At 42.3% G+C, this 15710-nt stretch overlaps 1 protein-coding gene across 2 annotated transcripts in view; it reads right to left on the reverse strand.

Moving 5' to 3' along the window:
* LOC125462212 (neuronal-specific septin-3-like) overlaps positions 1-15710 on the reverse strand; it is a 411217-nt gene that overhangs the window by 325443 nt on the left and 70064 nt on the right. For both annotated transcript variants that reach the window (XM_048551946.2, XM_048551945.2), the window contains exon 2: positions 6756-8162. In XM_048551946.2, coding sequence (XP_048407903.2) covers positions 6756-8162 — 1407 coding nt within the window. The remainder of the gene's footprint in view (positions 1-6755; positions 8163-15710) is intronic.

Genomic DNA, 15710 nt, shown 5'->3' on the forward strand with positions numbered 1-15710 from the left:
TGTGGCATAGCATCTTCCAACAGATGCTGTCAGACCTTCTGAGTTTCACCAGCAATGCTGGTGTTTGTTTCAGATCTCCAGCAACCACAATTCTTTGTTTTATTTTAAGGTGTAATGCCAGGCTGCTTATTCTTGACAGCTGTCAGAAGATGATTAGGTTGAATCCTAATTTGACTGCCTTCAGAAAATGCAAGCTGTAAGGGCCATAGTAATGAGAGGGAAAGGTACTGGTTAAATGGTTTTTAAACAGTGATTCAGTTAGCTCAAAACTCGTAAGCAATTTATGAACAGAAAAATCTTCTGGGAATGGAAAGAAGTAGAAATAAAAAGAAAGTCATAAGAAAATGTGGGTAACACACAGTGTGGAGCTAGAGGAGCACAGCAGGCTAGGCAGCAGAGGAGCAGGAAAGCTGACATTTCGGGTCGGGACCCTTCTTCAGAAAATGTAGCTGCCCACTTTCAGACCATAGATTGCGTTCCCCAATTTAAAAAGTGTAGCATCTCACAATTCCTACCCTCAGCCATTTCCATCATTCTGCATTTGGTTACTAAAGGAGGTGACTAGCAATGACTTGAATGACCAACTTCAAAGAGACCTTAGATCTTGAGGTGAAATTGACAGGTATGCACAACAGGTGATATGGCACTGGTCACATGTTTATACACTCGGCACTTTATTCATCTCTACTGACTTTGACAGATTGAATGTGTCATGGATATTTTTAAACTTACCTGTTTGGACATGTTATGACATACCTTTGGAGCAGGTGGGATTTGAACCCACTCTTCTGGCTCACTCGGACTGTGCCACAAGAGCTTTTAAGCGTGTAGTATAATGCTGGAAAGGAAGCTGCACCCACCAGCGTCCTTGACCAGGCCAACATTCCCAGCACAGAGGCACTGACTATCTATGATGGGCTGGGTACATCATCCGCATGACCAACGCGAGTCTCCCCAAGCAAGGGTTCTACTCCCTGTTTTGAAATGGTAGGCAATCCCCAGGTGGACAGAGGAAGTGCTTCAATGATACCTTCAAGCCCTCCCTGGCGAAGTGTGGCAATCCCACAGACACCTGGGAACCACCGGTCCAAAGCCATCCAAAGTGGAGGAGGGGTATCTAGGAAGGCATCAAGGACCTCAAGACTTGCCATCTGAAAAAAATGGAAGCTGAGCAAAAACAGCAAAAGGAGCGCACTGCCCCACAAATGCCCCGCCCACCCTTTCCCATGACCACCTTTTGGCCAGTGTAACAGAGTCTGTGGTAATTGCATTCGTCTGGACAGCCACCCATGGACTCACCCTGAGACTGGGAGAGATTCATCTACAGCTGTGAGGGACCGCCAAAGATTATGTCGTGCAGACAATGCATTCCTGAAAAACTTGTGTTTCCCGCCCCCTTGAACTTGTCCAATTGAACGTGGAGCTGCAGGTAGACAGGATAAATGAGGAGATAACAAGGTGTAGAGCTGGATGAACACAGCTGGTCAAGCAGCACCAGAGGAGCAGGAAAGCTGACATTTCGGGCCTCACCACATTTTTCTGAAGAAGGGTCTAGGCCCGAAACATCAGCTTTCCTGCTCCTCTGATGCTGCTTGGCTTACTGTGTTCATCCAGCTCTACACCTTGTTATCTCAGATTCTCCAGCATCTGCAGTTCCTACAATCTTGAGGATAAAGGAGGAGTTGATATGCTTGCCTTTATTGGTCAATGCATTGAGTTTAGGAGTTTGGACGTCATGTTATGACTGTACAGGACATTGGTTTGGCCACTTTTGGAATATTGTGTGCAATTCTAGTCTCCCAGCTATAGCAAGGATGTAGTGAAACTTGAAAGGGCCCAGTAAAGAAAGATTTCCAAGGATGTTGCCAGGGTAGGAGGGTTTAAGCCACAGGGAGAGGTTGAATAGGCTGGGGCTGTTTTCCCTGGACCATCAGAGTCTGAGGGGTTACCTTACAGAGACTTATAAAATCATGAAGGGGGAGGATGAGTGAATAGACAAGGTTGTTTCCTCAGAGTGAGGGACTCCACATCTATGCTAGAGGACATAAATTTAAGGGAAGAGGAGAAAAATTAAAAAAGGAAACTAAGGGAAACTTTTTAACACAGAGGGTAGTGTGTGTATGGAAAGAGCTGCCAGAGGAAGTGGAGGAGGCTGGAACAATTACAGCATTTAAAAGGCATTTGGATGGGTATATGAACAGGAAGGGGTTAGAGGGATATGGGCCAAATACTGGCAAATGGGACGAGATTAATTTAGGATATCTGGTCAGCATGGATGTGTTGGAGCAAAGGATCTGTTCCTGTGCTGTACAGCTCTATGACTGTATGGCTCTACATCTCTGAAATTGTCTGTAAAAGGGAGTCACCACATTTGCTTCTGATACCCTTCTAACACTGTCCAAAACTAGAAACTAACCATCGCAAACAATGCTAGGGAAGCACAGAAAAAGGAAAACATGTCAAATGAAGCATTTGATGCAATGCTTGATGAATAATAGCAGTAACTGATTTCTGAGAAGTAGTCCCCCACTCCTCCCCAGAAAGGAATTCGCATCTTTGTACAAAAATAAAATACAAAATTCGAGAAACCAATTGGTGTCGATTCTACATATCCAGCTGCTAATAAAAAAAAACGATTACAAAGTAAAGCTATTAAAAGAATGGAACAAACGTAAATGAGAGCTGTTTCAATTGTTACATGTTGTACTAAAATATTTTGATTCCACTTTTACCCCCCGAAACATAAAATATTCATAGATGACACAAAGGAATGCATTAGAAGATTATTCTTACAAAATCTGTCAGTTTCACATAAATCTGCTTTCCTCCCATTTTTGTAGGATTGTAGACAGTACAATTGTTTCATCACATAAATATTAAAGTTAAAAGTTAGCACACTTTATCAATTATCCAGAATTAGCAAACCGTAACCGACATGAGCCATTACATATTGGAATCTATTGCAGCTCCTTATTTTAATCGTGATCCATGCAGCAAGTTGTGAAGTTGCGGCACGGGCATCCAAAACGATATACTAACCATGGATAAAATATTTCTTTTAAAAACAAGGTACACATTTCAAACCTGCAGTCAGAAAGTTGGTACAATGTAGCACTCACTTTGTACAAAGACCCTGTGACTACTTCAGGATTCTGCCACTTCATCCTATGTTGACTAACTCAGAGGACAATCCAACTAGTCCTCCCCCACCATCTGCTCATTCCTGACCCTTATCCCTCAAATACTTATCCAACATTCTTTTGAAAGCTCCTACTGAGTTTGTTTACACCACACTGGTCTAACGTTTGGAGTTGAAAAGGTCCCACACTTAGGACCATCATATCACTAGTTTCAAAATATACATTGAAAGATAAGTGAAATGAAAATAAACAACTGCAACTGTAACTTGAACTGTACACACTGTAAACATCTGGTGACAGATTAAAACTTTCCAGCTGTGCTACTCAAAAATGGCTCTTTAGCTGCGAAAATAATTTAATAAAAGCCAGAAGAAAATTATGCATTAGAAAAAAGAGTTGTGAGAGCATGGAATGCGTTGCCAGCAGCAGTTGTGGAAGCAAGGTCATTGGGGTCATTTAAGAGACTGCTGGACATGCATATGGTCACAGAAATTTGAGGGTGCATCCATGAGGATCAATGGTCGGCACAACATTGTGGGCTGAAGGGCCTGTTCTGTGCTGTACTGTTCTATGTTCTATGTTCTATGTTCTAAAAACTGAAACTTCATTTTTAATCAAAACATTAATTCCATCCACAGTTTCAGACAACACATCTTGTCGCAAATTAAGAAAGACTTTTCATTTATGTCGAACACCATGGAGTATATGAACTGTATAATCGCTAACTGGTTCTTCAAATTATAGCACAAAGAACGCAAGTAGTTTTGTACTGAAAGGTGAAAATGATAAAACGTTAATTCAAAACGTGTAAAATTATGAAACTGTAAAAAATGATATTAAGTATCTTCAAAATCAACAGGAATTGGCAATCATGTCAGTGTAGCAACACCTCTTAAAGAACTGTTTTCCTTAAATCATAGAATCATTGAAAAATAGGCCATCCATTCTATTGAGCTTGTGCTCTTTCAAGAATCTAATTAATCTCATTTCCCGCTGTCTTTGCACCCCAACCCTTCAAAATCCTGCATTTACAAATATTCATCCATTCTCTTCTTGTAATTGCCTTACTATACATTGCACCGAGGCATTTTCTGCTCAAAGAACCTGCTGGTTCAAACTCTGCCAGATTTCAAGAGGATTTGGGGGAAGAAATCTTTTCGCCCAGAGGTTGGTGACGATCTGGAATGCACTACCCAGGAAACCTCACAGCCTTTAAAGAGGGCTTCAATGAACATTTGACGTATCACATTCAAGGCTATTGGCCCAGTACAGAAAAGTAGGCCTAGTGTAGGTAATAGAGCATTTTTGCAGTATAGACCTGATGGGCCGAATGGCCTTTCCCAGATTGTATGAATGAAACGAAAAGGTTTCTAACCATCTGCTCCACCATTCAATAAGATCATGGCTGGCCTGGTCGTGGCCCCCAATTCCATTTTTCTCCCAGCACTCCATAACACTTGACTTCCTTTTCTTGTGAAAATCTACTTTTCTCTGTGTCAAATGAACTCAATTACCCAGCCTCTACTGCCTTCTGGGGAAGTGAGTTATACATAACTAGAAAGGAAATGACCCTCAATAAAAAGGGAAACCTCTTATTTTTCAGTCCTGACCTCTAGTTCCGGTGTCTCACAAAAGAAACATCCTCCCAGCGTCCAACCTAAAACATATTACATGACTAAATAAGATCACCTCTTCACCTTCTAAATGCCAATGAAACAAGGCCCAGGAAATGTCTGATATTTCCTCATGGGTTAAATGCCCATCTCCAGTATCGGTCGAGTGAACGCTCCCTGTGAAGTATTTTGAATGTTATTTAAGAAAAGATGTAAATAGGAGACCAAAATTGCGCATTGTACCCCAAGATGTCACCTTACTAATGCCCTGTTAATGTAGCTAAATATTCTTGGTTTTATATTTCATTACTCTTGTAATAAACTCTTCCAGTTGCCATCTTAATCACATGCTGCCCCGGCATACTATTTTCGGGTGATTTGTGTATGAAGACCCAGATCCCTTTGTGCCCCAGAGTTCAGTACTCTCCTCATTGAAATAATATGTTACCTTTCTACTCCTCCTGCAACAAGAGTCAGTTTTCCACATTAAACTTCAGCTGGTAATTTTTTCCCACTCACTTAAATATATTTAAATGCCTCTGCAGGCATTTTAGGCTATCTTTACAACTTAATTTCTCACCAATTTTTGTACAAACAGCAGACTTAACGACAATATATTCAGTCTCTTTGCCTAAGTCATGGATATAGATTGTAAATAGTTTGGGGATCAGTACTGATCCCCTTGGCACTCCTCTAGTCAAAGCATGCCAAACTTGAAAAGACCTATTTATCCCTACTCTCCATTTCCTTTTCATTAAGTCACTCACTGACAGGATTGTGGCCTCTTTAGTCAGGCCAGCATTAAATGCCTATCCCTAACTGGCCTGAAAGCAGATAAGAGCAAATCACAATAGGCACTTTAAGATGGAGCTGTGTCTGGCAACATTGTACACCTTTCTCTGTACTCTTGTAGCCCATACTTGAACACACGTGCCAAAGAACCTAACTCTAAATTCTAAAACATGTTGGCCAGACCAGATAAGGCCAGCAGATTTCTTTCCCTACAAGATTTGTGAACCAGATAGGTTTTTACTCAGTTTCTTAGCCATAATCAGGCGACTGATTCCTGATTCTTATTGAATTCAAAGTCCATGATCTGCCATGGCAGGATTCAAACCTTGACTATTGCCTGGATTTGTGGATTAATAGTCTAGCAATAATACTGGAGGCCATCACCTCCCCTCCTCTGTTTGCTAACCAATCATTTATCAATGCTAATATGTTACTCTGGACATCCTATGCTCTTTTCTTACGCAGTAACCTGAAACAAACCCAAACACCTTCCTGAAATCCAAGTACACCACCTCTTATAGTTCCCCTTTATCCATCTTCCTAATGGGCTAAATTATTACCCTGCAGTAGTGTCTCTATGACTTGTGGAATCTAATCAACTTCTAAGGTAAAAAGACAATGCCAAGACAAAAAAAAAGCCACTCAAAAACTTGCGATGAAAGCTTCAAGTACTGGGCACAAGGATTTGCTGCCTTAGAAACTTAGAAATTAAAAGCAGAGGTAGGCCATTCAACATTTGATATGAACATGGCTACCTCTATCGCAATATCACATTCCTACCACAATATTCTGCATACTCTGATGCCTTTCATACCTAAAATCTTATCAATCTCCCTCTTGAGTTTTCTTCTCAATGATTCACCAGCCAAATTTCTCTTTTTTTTCTGCCTCCTGGCAAAGCTTTTCTGGTCCTAGTGTCAGTCATTACAGCAGGGATCAGTGTGCTATTTGATACAAGGGTGATATAATCTCCTTCCATACACTGAGGGCAATTTAAGACAATTTGCATATGGTGGTTGACCATTGTGAAAACTATTAACCTTAACTTACAATCTTTACTAATTACACCCGAAATGATTTTTGGAAAAGACAAGTCCTGAAATATGAAACAACAATTATTTGTATGTGAAATCAGTGATGTATTTTACACTTTCAGTATAAAACAATAGGATCCTAATGTTTTATAAGTTGCTGAAAAGCTAGGTCTTACCTTGCTTCTTGAGCTGCATGTTTACTTCTCTTTCGAAACTTAGATCCTGCATTCCCTTCTCCATGTTTCCATCATGGTAGAGACTCACTGTTGGTTGAAAGTCATGATTGAGATAGTTTATCCCCACATCAGTTGATTTTAAGAAGGAAGGATGTGTCTTCATGTCAGATTGAGGACTTTCCTTTGGCTGTGGAGACAACACTGGATCCTCAAGTGGTCTGGAATCCTGCACTAGCTTTGTTTCAAACCCTGGCACAGAGATGTGAGGGGAAACTTGTTGCAGCTGGGTCGCCAACCTGACTGGAGCCAAGTCGTGCACGGATTGATAGCTGGGCTCGACATTCGGAGCAGGGGGAGTGAATTCTCCAGATCGTTGTACGTTGTTCCACACAGAAACCGATGAGACAGCCTGTTGTTTTGATCTTGTCAAGGGAACTGAGGATGAGCTGACACTTGTTACACTCTGGCTTGTTTGCGGTCTCGCAGTATGGTCGTCAGCTGGAATCGGATTGCCCAGAGCTATATTCACTGCGTCACCAAGATTAATGGAAAATGAATCATTGGGTGCAGACTTTAGTTCTTGCTGATTTGGTATAGAATTGAATCGTAAACTGGAGAGCGTGTCAGCCAAAGTGATGCGTCCCTCTTTTGGTTCCCTTCTTGTCTTTGGAACTTGGCTTTGGACGTTGTATTGTGTGAGTTGAGACATCGGCATGGAGTGCAGAGCTGCATTTGACTTGAGCAATGGATTGAATGCTGGTTTGTTCTCCAGGTTTAGGTCTTCATCAGCAATGTGGAGATCAAGAGCTGGCATGGAACCATGACTGGCTGTGCCTACATTGGTAGAGATTGTAGAAGGTTGGACTACTGAAGGGAACACGTTGCTTTGTGAAGAATATTTCTTCAAAACTGGTGAGGACACATGGTTTGCTTTAGCCCCTGAATCATGGCGTCTTGGTGAGCTTTGAAGTGGATTTGACAAAGAGTTCATCCTCGAAGGAGATGGATACACAAGGCTAGATGTTGAACCATGCATACGGTCAATCTCAATGTCCGGTCTGGAAGAGTAAGGGAAGCCATTTGGATTTGTTCTGTTTTGGAAGGAGGAGACATAAGCTAAAGCAGTACTTCCATTAGATCTGGGAAGTGGTTTAGACCCTTGATTAAAGGATTGGCTTGATGTAACTTTTCTGTACTGAGATGAACCAATGGCCGGTATTGAACCTGAACTGCTCCCGATCCTCATGCGATAAGAAGGTGGAGAGGGCGTACTGGTGACAAAGCTTTCAGTGGCTTTGGATGACAACACAGACCCTGGAGCAGGAGTAAAAGGCGAGCTCAGCGGAGAAGTCGGTGTTAACAATGATCCATCTTCCACATCATCGATCTCAAAAGACCGTTTCAGAGCTGTTGATGTTTAAAAGTAAATAGAATTACAAAATGTTTTGTTGTTTAAATAATCACGAGCAAAATCACACATTGTAAAAAAAAATTGCTCAATCAATGCTCAGGACTTGTGTTAAGGATAAGAAACATTTGTTACTATTCCTCAATTAAAATTTAAAAATGAAGCGGGCTTAGTTTAAAATATTCTCACTATCCTTTCCATAGTAAATACTCATTGTCTGAAGGCTTACTGTGCTGTCATGGATTTTTCAATGCTTTATCACGCTTGTTGTAAATACAGGACTTAAGTATTGCTGACGAGTGCTAAGACAAAAACATTAACAAAATGTGTCTTCTCTCAGCAATCCTCAGTTGTTACACTATGTTCATATAGGCCCCAGATTTATTATGTGAATGAAGTCTGAACCATCTTTACAATCTGCCAGCCATGTTTTACTACAGACATGTTGAATATCTTCCTTCATTTTTAGCACATTTCACCATTTACAAACAACATACTGTGTTAAGCTTTACAACTCCTTTTTCATGTGACATCATTTGTCTTGGAGCATCCGTGCAGTAATGAGTACTGTGTACACAGTCTGACAGCTTCAAGTGTTTGGGGTCAGTCATTAGTAAGTCCAGTATAAGGTCGTAAGAAATTCAGTGTCTAGAGCTAGATACAGCCATGTATTTGTGAAATCGAAGATTAATAGGAAGGTTTTTAAAAAAACATCATACATGGGGCCCTGTGTAGTAATGCACAAAACAGAAAATAGGGAACATCTATTCAAACCAGGCAAGTCAGGACAAAAACAGGACAGCACAGTCTCTTCATTACTAATCTACAAATGCTAGGCAGTGATTTTTCTTTACACAAAATGTAATTATAAAACCAAGTCCACCAAAAACTCCATTCAAAAGATATGCAAGTCCTATTAAACTGTCAATGTTAACAAAATATCTCCTACAAGAGGGGCAATCAAAAGTGATGACTGAATTCTGATCAATGTAATTTAGCTCAACTATCAATTTTGCCAGTTCTAATTAACTTTGAATCAAAAGGATATATAAAAACAGGACCTTTTGTCAATATAAAAACAAATCGAAAGGAAATAGGCATTCATTATAGCTCAGCAATAAAACATAGCGGCGGTATCAGGGCAGCATGGTGGCTCAGTGGTTAGCACTGCAGCCTCACAGTGCCAGGGACCCAGGTTTGATTCCAGCCTCGGGCGACTGTCTGTGTGGAGTTTGCACATTCTCCCCGTGTCTGCGTGGGTTTCCTCCGGGTGCTCCAGTTCACTCCCACGGTCCAAAGATGTGCAGGTAGGTGGATCGGCCATGCTATATTGTCCACAGTGTTTGGGGGTGTGTGGGTATAGGGAGATGGGTCTGGGTCTGGGTGGGATGCTCCAAGGGTTGGTGTGGGCTTGTTGGGCCAAAGGGCCTGTTTCCACACTGTAGGGAATCTAATCATAGCTAACATCACATTTGTGAACATGTTGATGAATCCTAATTACTTCAGAAACATATGCAAATTGTGTAAAATTCAAAACATAATTTTTGATTTTAATACGAGAGTGGGTCAATGCGTCAGTGAGCAATTAACACTTTTGAGGGTTCTGTTGTTTTCTTTTTTGTGGAAAGAAGCCTATATTATAGAAACAAAGTTACTGTAGACCTTACTCTGAGAGACATTCACTTTCCACATCACAAGTCAGATTCCCCACCAGCAAACCCATACAAGACGAGAACATTTCAGACTGCACTTTGCCCCTGCTTCTGCTTTTCTGTGCATTGGACAAGGTCAAATTTCCTCGGACCTAGCTCGACGAATTTCTTTTACGAAGTATACAGTTAACATGCAATATGTAAATGATGCTTTGCAGACTCAGACGTAATTTTGTGCTTTTTTTTAAAAATGGTAACGATGCATTTTTTAAAGCAGCTCAAAAAGTGTTAGACCATTTTAAGTCTTGCAAAATTAAAACATTTCTTATAGAATATGAACACCGCCACAGGGATGGGCCATAGTGAAGGAGCTGCTTTGAAGAATTGTCCTCCCTTCTCACTCAGCTCCATTGTGCGGGGCGGGGGGGGGGGGGGGGGGGAGTGCATTTTCCGCAGTGAGGGGGTGTGGACGTCATTTCAATTTACCATCCCATCCACCCCCCCCCCCCCCACCCCAGAATGAGAAATGGTGTTTGTAAAGAATATTGATGGCTCAGTAGAGTGAGCCAATCCTTCAATTTGGTGGCAAAATCTCCATCCTGACTGACACGAGGGGTCTGGAGCTAGTGCCCGAAAACCAAGCACCTTGACGTTTCCGAGGGGCGCGTGCCCACATCCTCCCATGCTTGGATCATCATCTGCTGTGGACAGAACTTGTCGTCATCTTACTGCACTAACAGCCTGTTGCTTAGAATGAGTGGTTTCAGGACCTGCGCTGCTGGAACCAGCTGGAGAAGCTGAGTTCAAGTGGGATGTGACAAAAAAGGGGGCGATCTAGTCTAGAGGCTGAAGAAGGGGATACTCAGCCTGGGAGTCTTGTTTGAGCCCAGGTTCTGGCCCTCCTGGGAAGCCAAAGAAATGAAGAGCGAAGAAGTTCCCTAAATTCTACTCACTGGAAAAAGGCTCGGAGTCCCAGAGCTTGCAGGAACTGCAGATGCCGGAGAATCTGAGATGACAAGGTGTAGAGCTGGATGAACACAGCAGGCCAAGCAGCACCAGGGCAGCAGGAAAGCTGATGTTTCGGGCCCAGGCCCTTCTTCAGAAAAATCCTTTCTGAAAGAGGGTCTAGGCCCGAAATATCAGGTTTTCTGCTCCAGATTGTATCAGACCTAAGCTTATTATTGTGCCCTGTCTTCTCAAGATGTGCTTGGTGAGGATAGGGGCAAAGTTTTGCAGGAAGATCTGTAGCAAGTCAGGCTGGGGAACACCAAAATGCTGGATGCTCCATTCAGACCGGCAAAGCTGACCTTTTGCCCCCAGTAGCTGTGTAGGGGGAAACCCTCCTGGGCTGGGCAGGCTGACCATGGAGTCCACCGGCCATCCCGCAGAACCCAAACCTACAGCTCCTAGAGGGAGGGCAATGAGTGGGGAGGTGCTCCCTCCAACATGCAGGGCTGTCAATGCCCTTGCTGCACATACTACAATATGATTGGCTTGGAATTGTCCTCCAAAATGGCCTTGCATGTTAAAGGGAAATTAGGCAGGGGAACAAACACTGGCCCTGCCAGCAACACCCACATCCCTTCAACAGCTGCCCAACCGGGGTCTGGTTAGCTCACTACCTCATCCCCTCAAGCCGCACCTCCATTTCCTACCTACTACCTCAGCCCGCCTCCATGACCTGTCCGTCTTCCCTGGACTGACCTATCCCCTCCCTACCTCCCCACCTATACTCTCCTCTCCACCTATCTTGTTTTCTCTCCATCTTCGGTCCGCCTCCCCCTCTCTCCCTATTTATTCCAGAACCCTCTCCCCATCCCCCTCTCTGATGAAGGGTCTAGGCCCGAAACGTCAGCATTTGTGCTCCTGAGATGCTGCTTGGCCTGCTGTGTTCATCCAGCTCCACACTTTGTTATCTTCACCTGGCTAGACAGCTGGTTTGCAAAGCAGAGTGACACCAACAGCGTGGGTTCAATTCCTGCACCAGCTCAGGTTACTGTTAAAGGACTCTCCTTCTCAAGCTCTCCCCTCACCTCAGGCTTGCTGACCATCAACATAAACCAGCAGCAGCAATCTCTTTCTATTGACAGACCAGCCCTCTGACATGGTAAGACTACAGGTGACTTTACCTTTATTGCAACTATGCTGCTTTTATAGTTTAGTCAATACGTGATAAATAGACAGCTTTTTGGCACAAATGAAATGTATTCACCTTTAAATTGCACAGCCCACATTGTGTTCAGACATACAGCATGTGCAGACTTCAGCTGAATCAATGCAGAAGTAACCAAGGACTCTGTGTGTTCTTCTATTCTGTTTTCATAAAAAATTTAATCCTTTACGGTATTGATCATTCACTTCGAAAACAAAGTAGCAAGGAAACAATTTTTTTTAAACCACAGGCAGGTTTTATGTGGCTTTGTTAGTGCAAATGACCAAGATTCAGTTACGCTGTCCTTGTCCCTGTAGCAATTCGCCAAACAAGACTCAGCCAACTAACCTGCCATGCACCTGTATAAATGACAAAAACTTTGTGAATCGAGCTCTGGGATAGGTAACACTTGCATGATATCACAAAGCTACAAAGGTTGTAAATTCATTTCCTGGATCTGAACAGTTTTGAGTGGAATCTACTCACAGTGAAGTGAAGGTTAACCTGGTCTAAAATGGGAATTTTATGGATCATCTGTTTATGCAGCCTCCCTGTTCACTACAATTAGCACCAAAAGCCAATGTTACATTCACTAAAATGTAAAGAAAAAAAAGTAGAAGATTTGCTTTTCTATTTACAATTCATTCACGGAATATGGGCATCACTGGCCAGGCCAACATTTAATAAGTGCATAGTGTGTTACAGTGTCAGAAGTGAACAGCACAAGTAAAGACCCTTTGGCCTACTTAATCTACAGCAATGAAAAAGAAACACCTAATTATTCCAAGATATACCAGGTATAGAGCTGGATGAACACAGCAGGCCAAGCAGCATGGCTCCTATGATGCTGCTTGGCCTGCTGTGTTCATCCATTTCTACACCTTGTTATCTCAGATTCTCCAGCATCTGCAGTTCCTACTATCTTTGAAACATGTAACTATTCCAATTCCATTTTCCAGCACTTGGCCCATAGCCTTTCCTGTACATCACCAGTGCACTTCCAAATGCTGTGAGGGTTTCTGCCCATACCAGCCTACAGGCAGGGAGCTTCAGATTCCCACTACCCCCTGGGTGAGAAAGATTCGGTTTGTATTCATAGAACCTTCCCACAGGATTGGCCCAAATTAGTTTATTATAATCTTCTCAGTTAGGAAATCAATGAAGTCTGACAGTGACAGTGTGTAGATTCATGCATTCTCAATGGCCTGCATGGTTTAAATCTTGCCAGTAAATGATCATGGTCTGGATTTGACGGTGAACAGCAAAGTGATGCCATGCACTGCTGACCTCAAAAGAAAGCCAACCCTAGCAGATTTGGGAATCTCAATGCCTGGGATTTCATTTCCAAGGCCATTAATTTGCTTCTGCCTTCACTGGAGGGAATCTCCATGATCCAGCTGAAGCTTTTTGTTTTACAAATCACAGGACAATTCACAAGAATGCCAAATTTAAAGGGAATAACAACATAATACCCATAGCTGAGAATGTACCAGCAATGGCAGTTAACTGCCAAGCATCACAAACTGGTGCATCCTCCCTGACAATACCTCTACCAGAGTTGACTTGCCAACCAGTCAGCACTGTCGTGTTATACAGTATAAAAGCTGTTTTTCCTCTTAAGTTGGCATTCTTGTGAACTCTCCCAATGAGTGCAAGACAAAAAAAGTGTATTAAATATTGAAAATGTTAAAAATATTTGAAACCTATGGAAATGTTACCATTGTGGTTAAATCAGACATTTCAAGAGCATTAAAATTAGTTTTCAGGGCCAGAGAGGTTATTAATTTAATAATTCTAAACAGCGTTAAAAACCTAATTAATCACCATTCAACAAGGTATACCAAGATGAGAACATAAAATGGAATGTTACATTAACCCAGGTGATTTTAAAAGAACTGTACCCATTGGAATTTCAGCATTGTGTATGAAAGAACAGATCAGCACTGACAGCTGCTCCTAGGTTTCCATGTTTTATTACTTTAATTATGTGCTGTGATTGTAAGTGCAGCAAATTACAACAGTATCTCCATAATGACAATTGCAAAATCCAGATCATTACGGTTATATGCTTATGCTAGATTTCACAGAATCTATAATAAACACCATTATGCTGTGAAAGGGTACAATGATGCTATGGAAAACTTCAGAGATAGAATTTTAAAAATTCTTTCACTGCATGTGAGCACTCAGTGACTATAATGCCAGGGCGGATAAGAAGATTCTGTTTTGCTGAAGATGGTCATTTTCTGGCATTTCTGTGGTGTGAACCTTTGCATCAATCCAGGCCTAACTGTTGCCCAGGTGTTGCTGCACTCGAGCACAGACTGAGTCATTATCAGAGGAACAGAGCAGTGAATGTTGCTGAATGTTGAGCAATCATCATTGAACATTCCCATTTCTGATCTTATCTTGGAGGAAAGGTTGTTGATGAAGCAGCTGAAGATGGATGGGCCTAGGACATTAACCTGAGGAACTCCTACAGATGTCCTAGATCTGATAATGATAGTCCTCCAACAACCACAACCATCTTCCTCTATGTCACGTATGACCCCAACCAGCGGACTGCTTCCCCTTGTTTCCCACTGACTCTCATTTTCCTAGGGTGTTTGATGCCTTACCTGGTCAAATGTGACTCCAATGTCACGGGCAGTCACTCTCACTCACCTCTGGAGTTCAGCTCTTCTGTTCTTGTTTGGACCAAGGTTGTATTGGGGTCGGGGAGTAGAGACAGTTCTGAGCGTGAGCAGGATATTCATAGAATCCATACAGTATGAAAGCAGGCCATTCAGCCCATTGAGTCCAAACCGACTCTCTGAATAGCATCCCAACCATACCACCCACACCACCCCCATAACCTTGCATTTCCCAAGGTTAACCCACCTACCATATCCCTGCACGCCATGGGCAATGTAGCTGGTCAATCCACCCAAGCTGCACATCTTTGGACTGGATATTGCTGAGCAAGTGCTGTTTGAGAGCACTGTCAATGAAACCATCCATCATTTTCCTAATAATTTAAGAGTGGACTAATGGGACATTTGGCATTGTATGTCAGATGATTTATCTGTGAAAGAGTTAAATCATTTCCCAGACTTAACAAATAGACAAAAGAGCTGTATTGAGTTGAGTTATGTTTCTATGTACTGTTCAGGATCAGAAGGCATCTCCAGCCTATCTTTCCTCTGAGGCAAGGCAATGTTAACGTCTGGTTCTAAGGTTATTTGAATTAATTGCTGGCTTTATGTTTAAAAGGTTTCAAACTTAAGGCTTGATTGGGGGGTTTGAGAGAGGGGTTGTGTACATTTATTAGGATTAAGTAAATGGCTTTTGTGAAATGTTAACTGATCTCCCATATCACTGCTTGCAGCTAGTGAGCGGTACAATTGTAACCTTAGCTGCAACAATAGAACAGTGTTTAATTCCTGTCTGTTGTCTTTAATGCCACTTGCTAAGGTACTGCCTCTGGAGGTATGGTTTAAATAGGCACACCCTGAAGTCAATTACAGAGCCATTTTGGCGGCACATTTCTGTAGACTGGCAGCTGCTTATAAATTCCTGGCTTAGGGAGTGGCCAGGTTATAAAACTGGGGACAAAACAGCTGGAAGTTTTGATTGTTCTCTTTACTTTCCTGAATTGAAGTACAGAACCTGAAAAGTCTTGTTAGACCCAAGAAATACGCAAGATGCACACCCCATCCAACGAGTAAAATTTTACTGAGAGCCCAGAAATTTGCTGTAACAAC

Source organism: Stegostoma tigrinum, chromosome 23 (assembly GCF_030684315.1).
Source record: "Stegostoma tigrinum isolate sSteTig4 chromosome 23, sSteTig4.hap1, whole genome shotgun sequence".
NCBI lineage: Eukaryota > Metazoa > Chordata > Chondrichthyes > Orectolobiformes > Stegostomatidae > Stegostoma > Stegostoma tigrinum.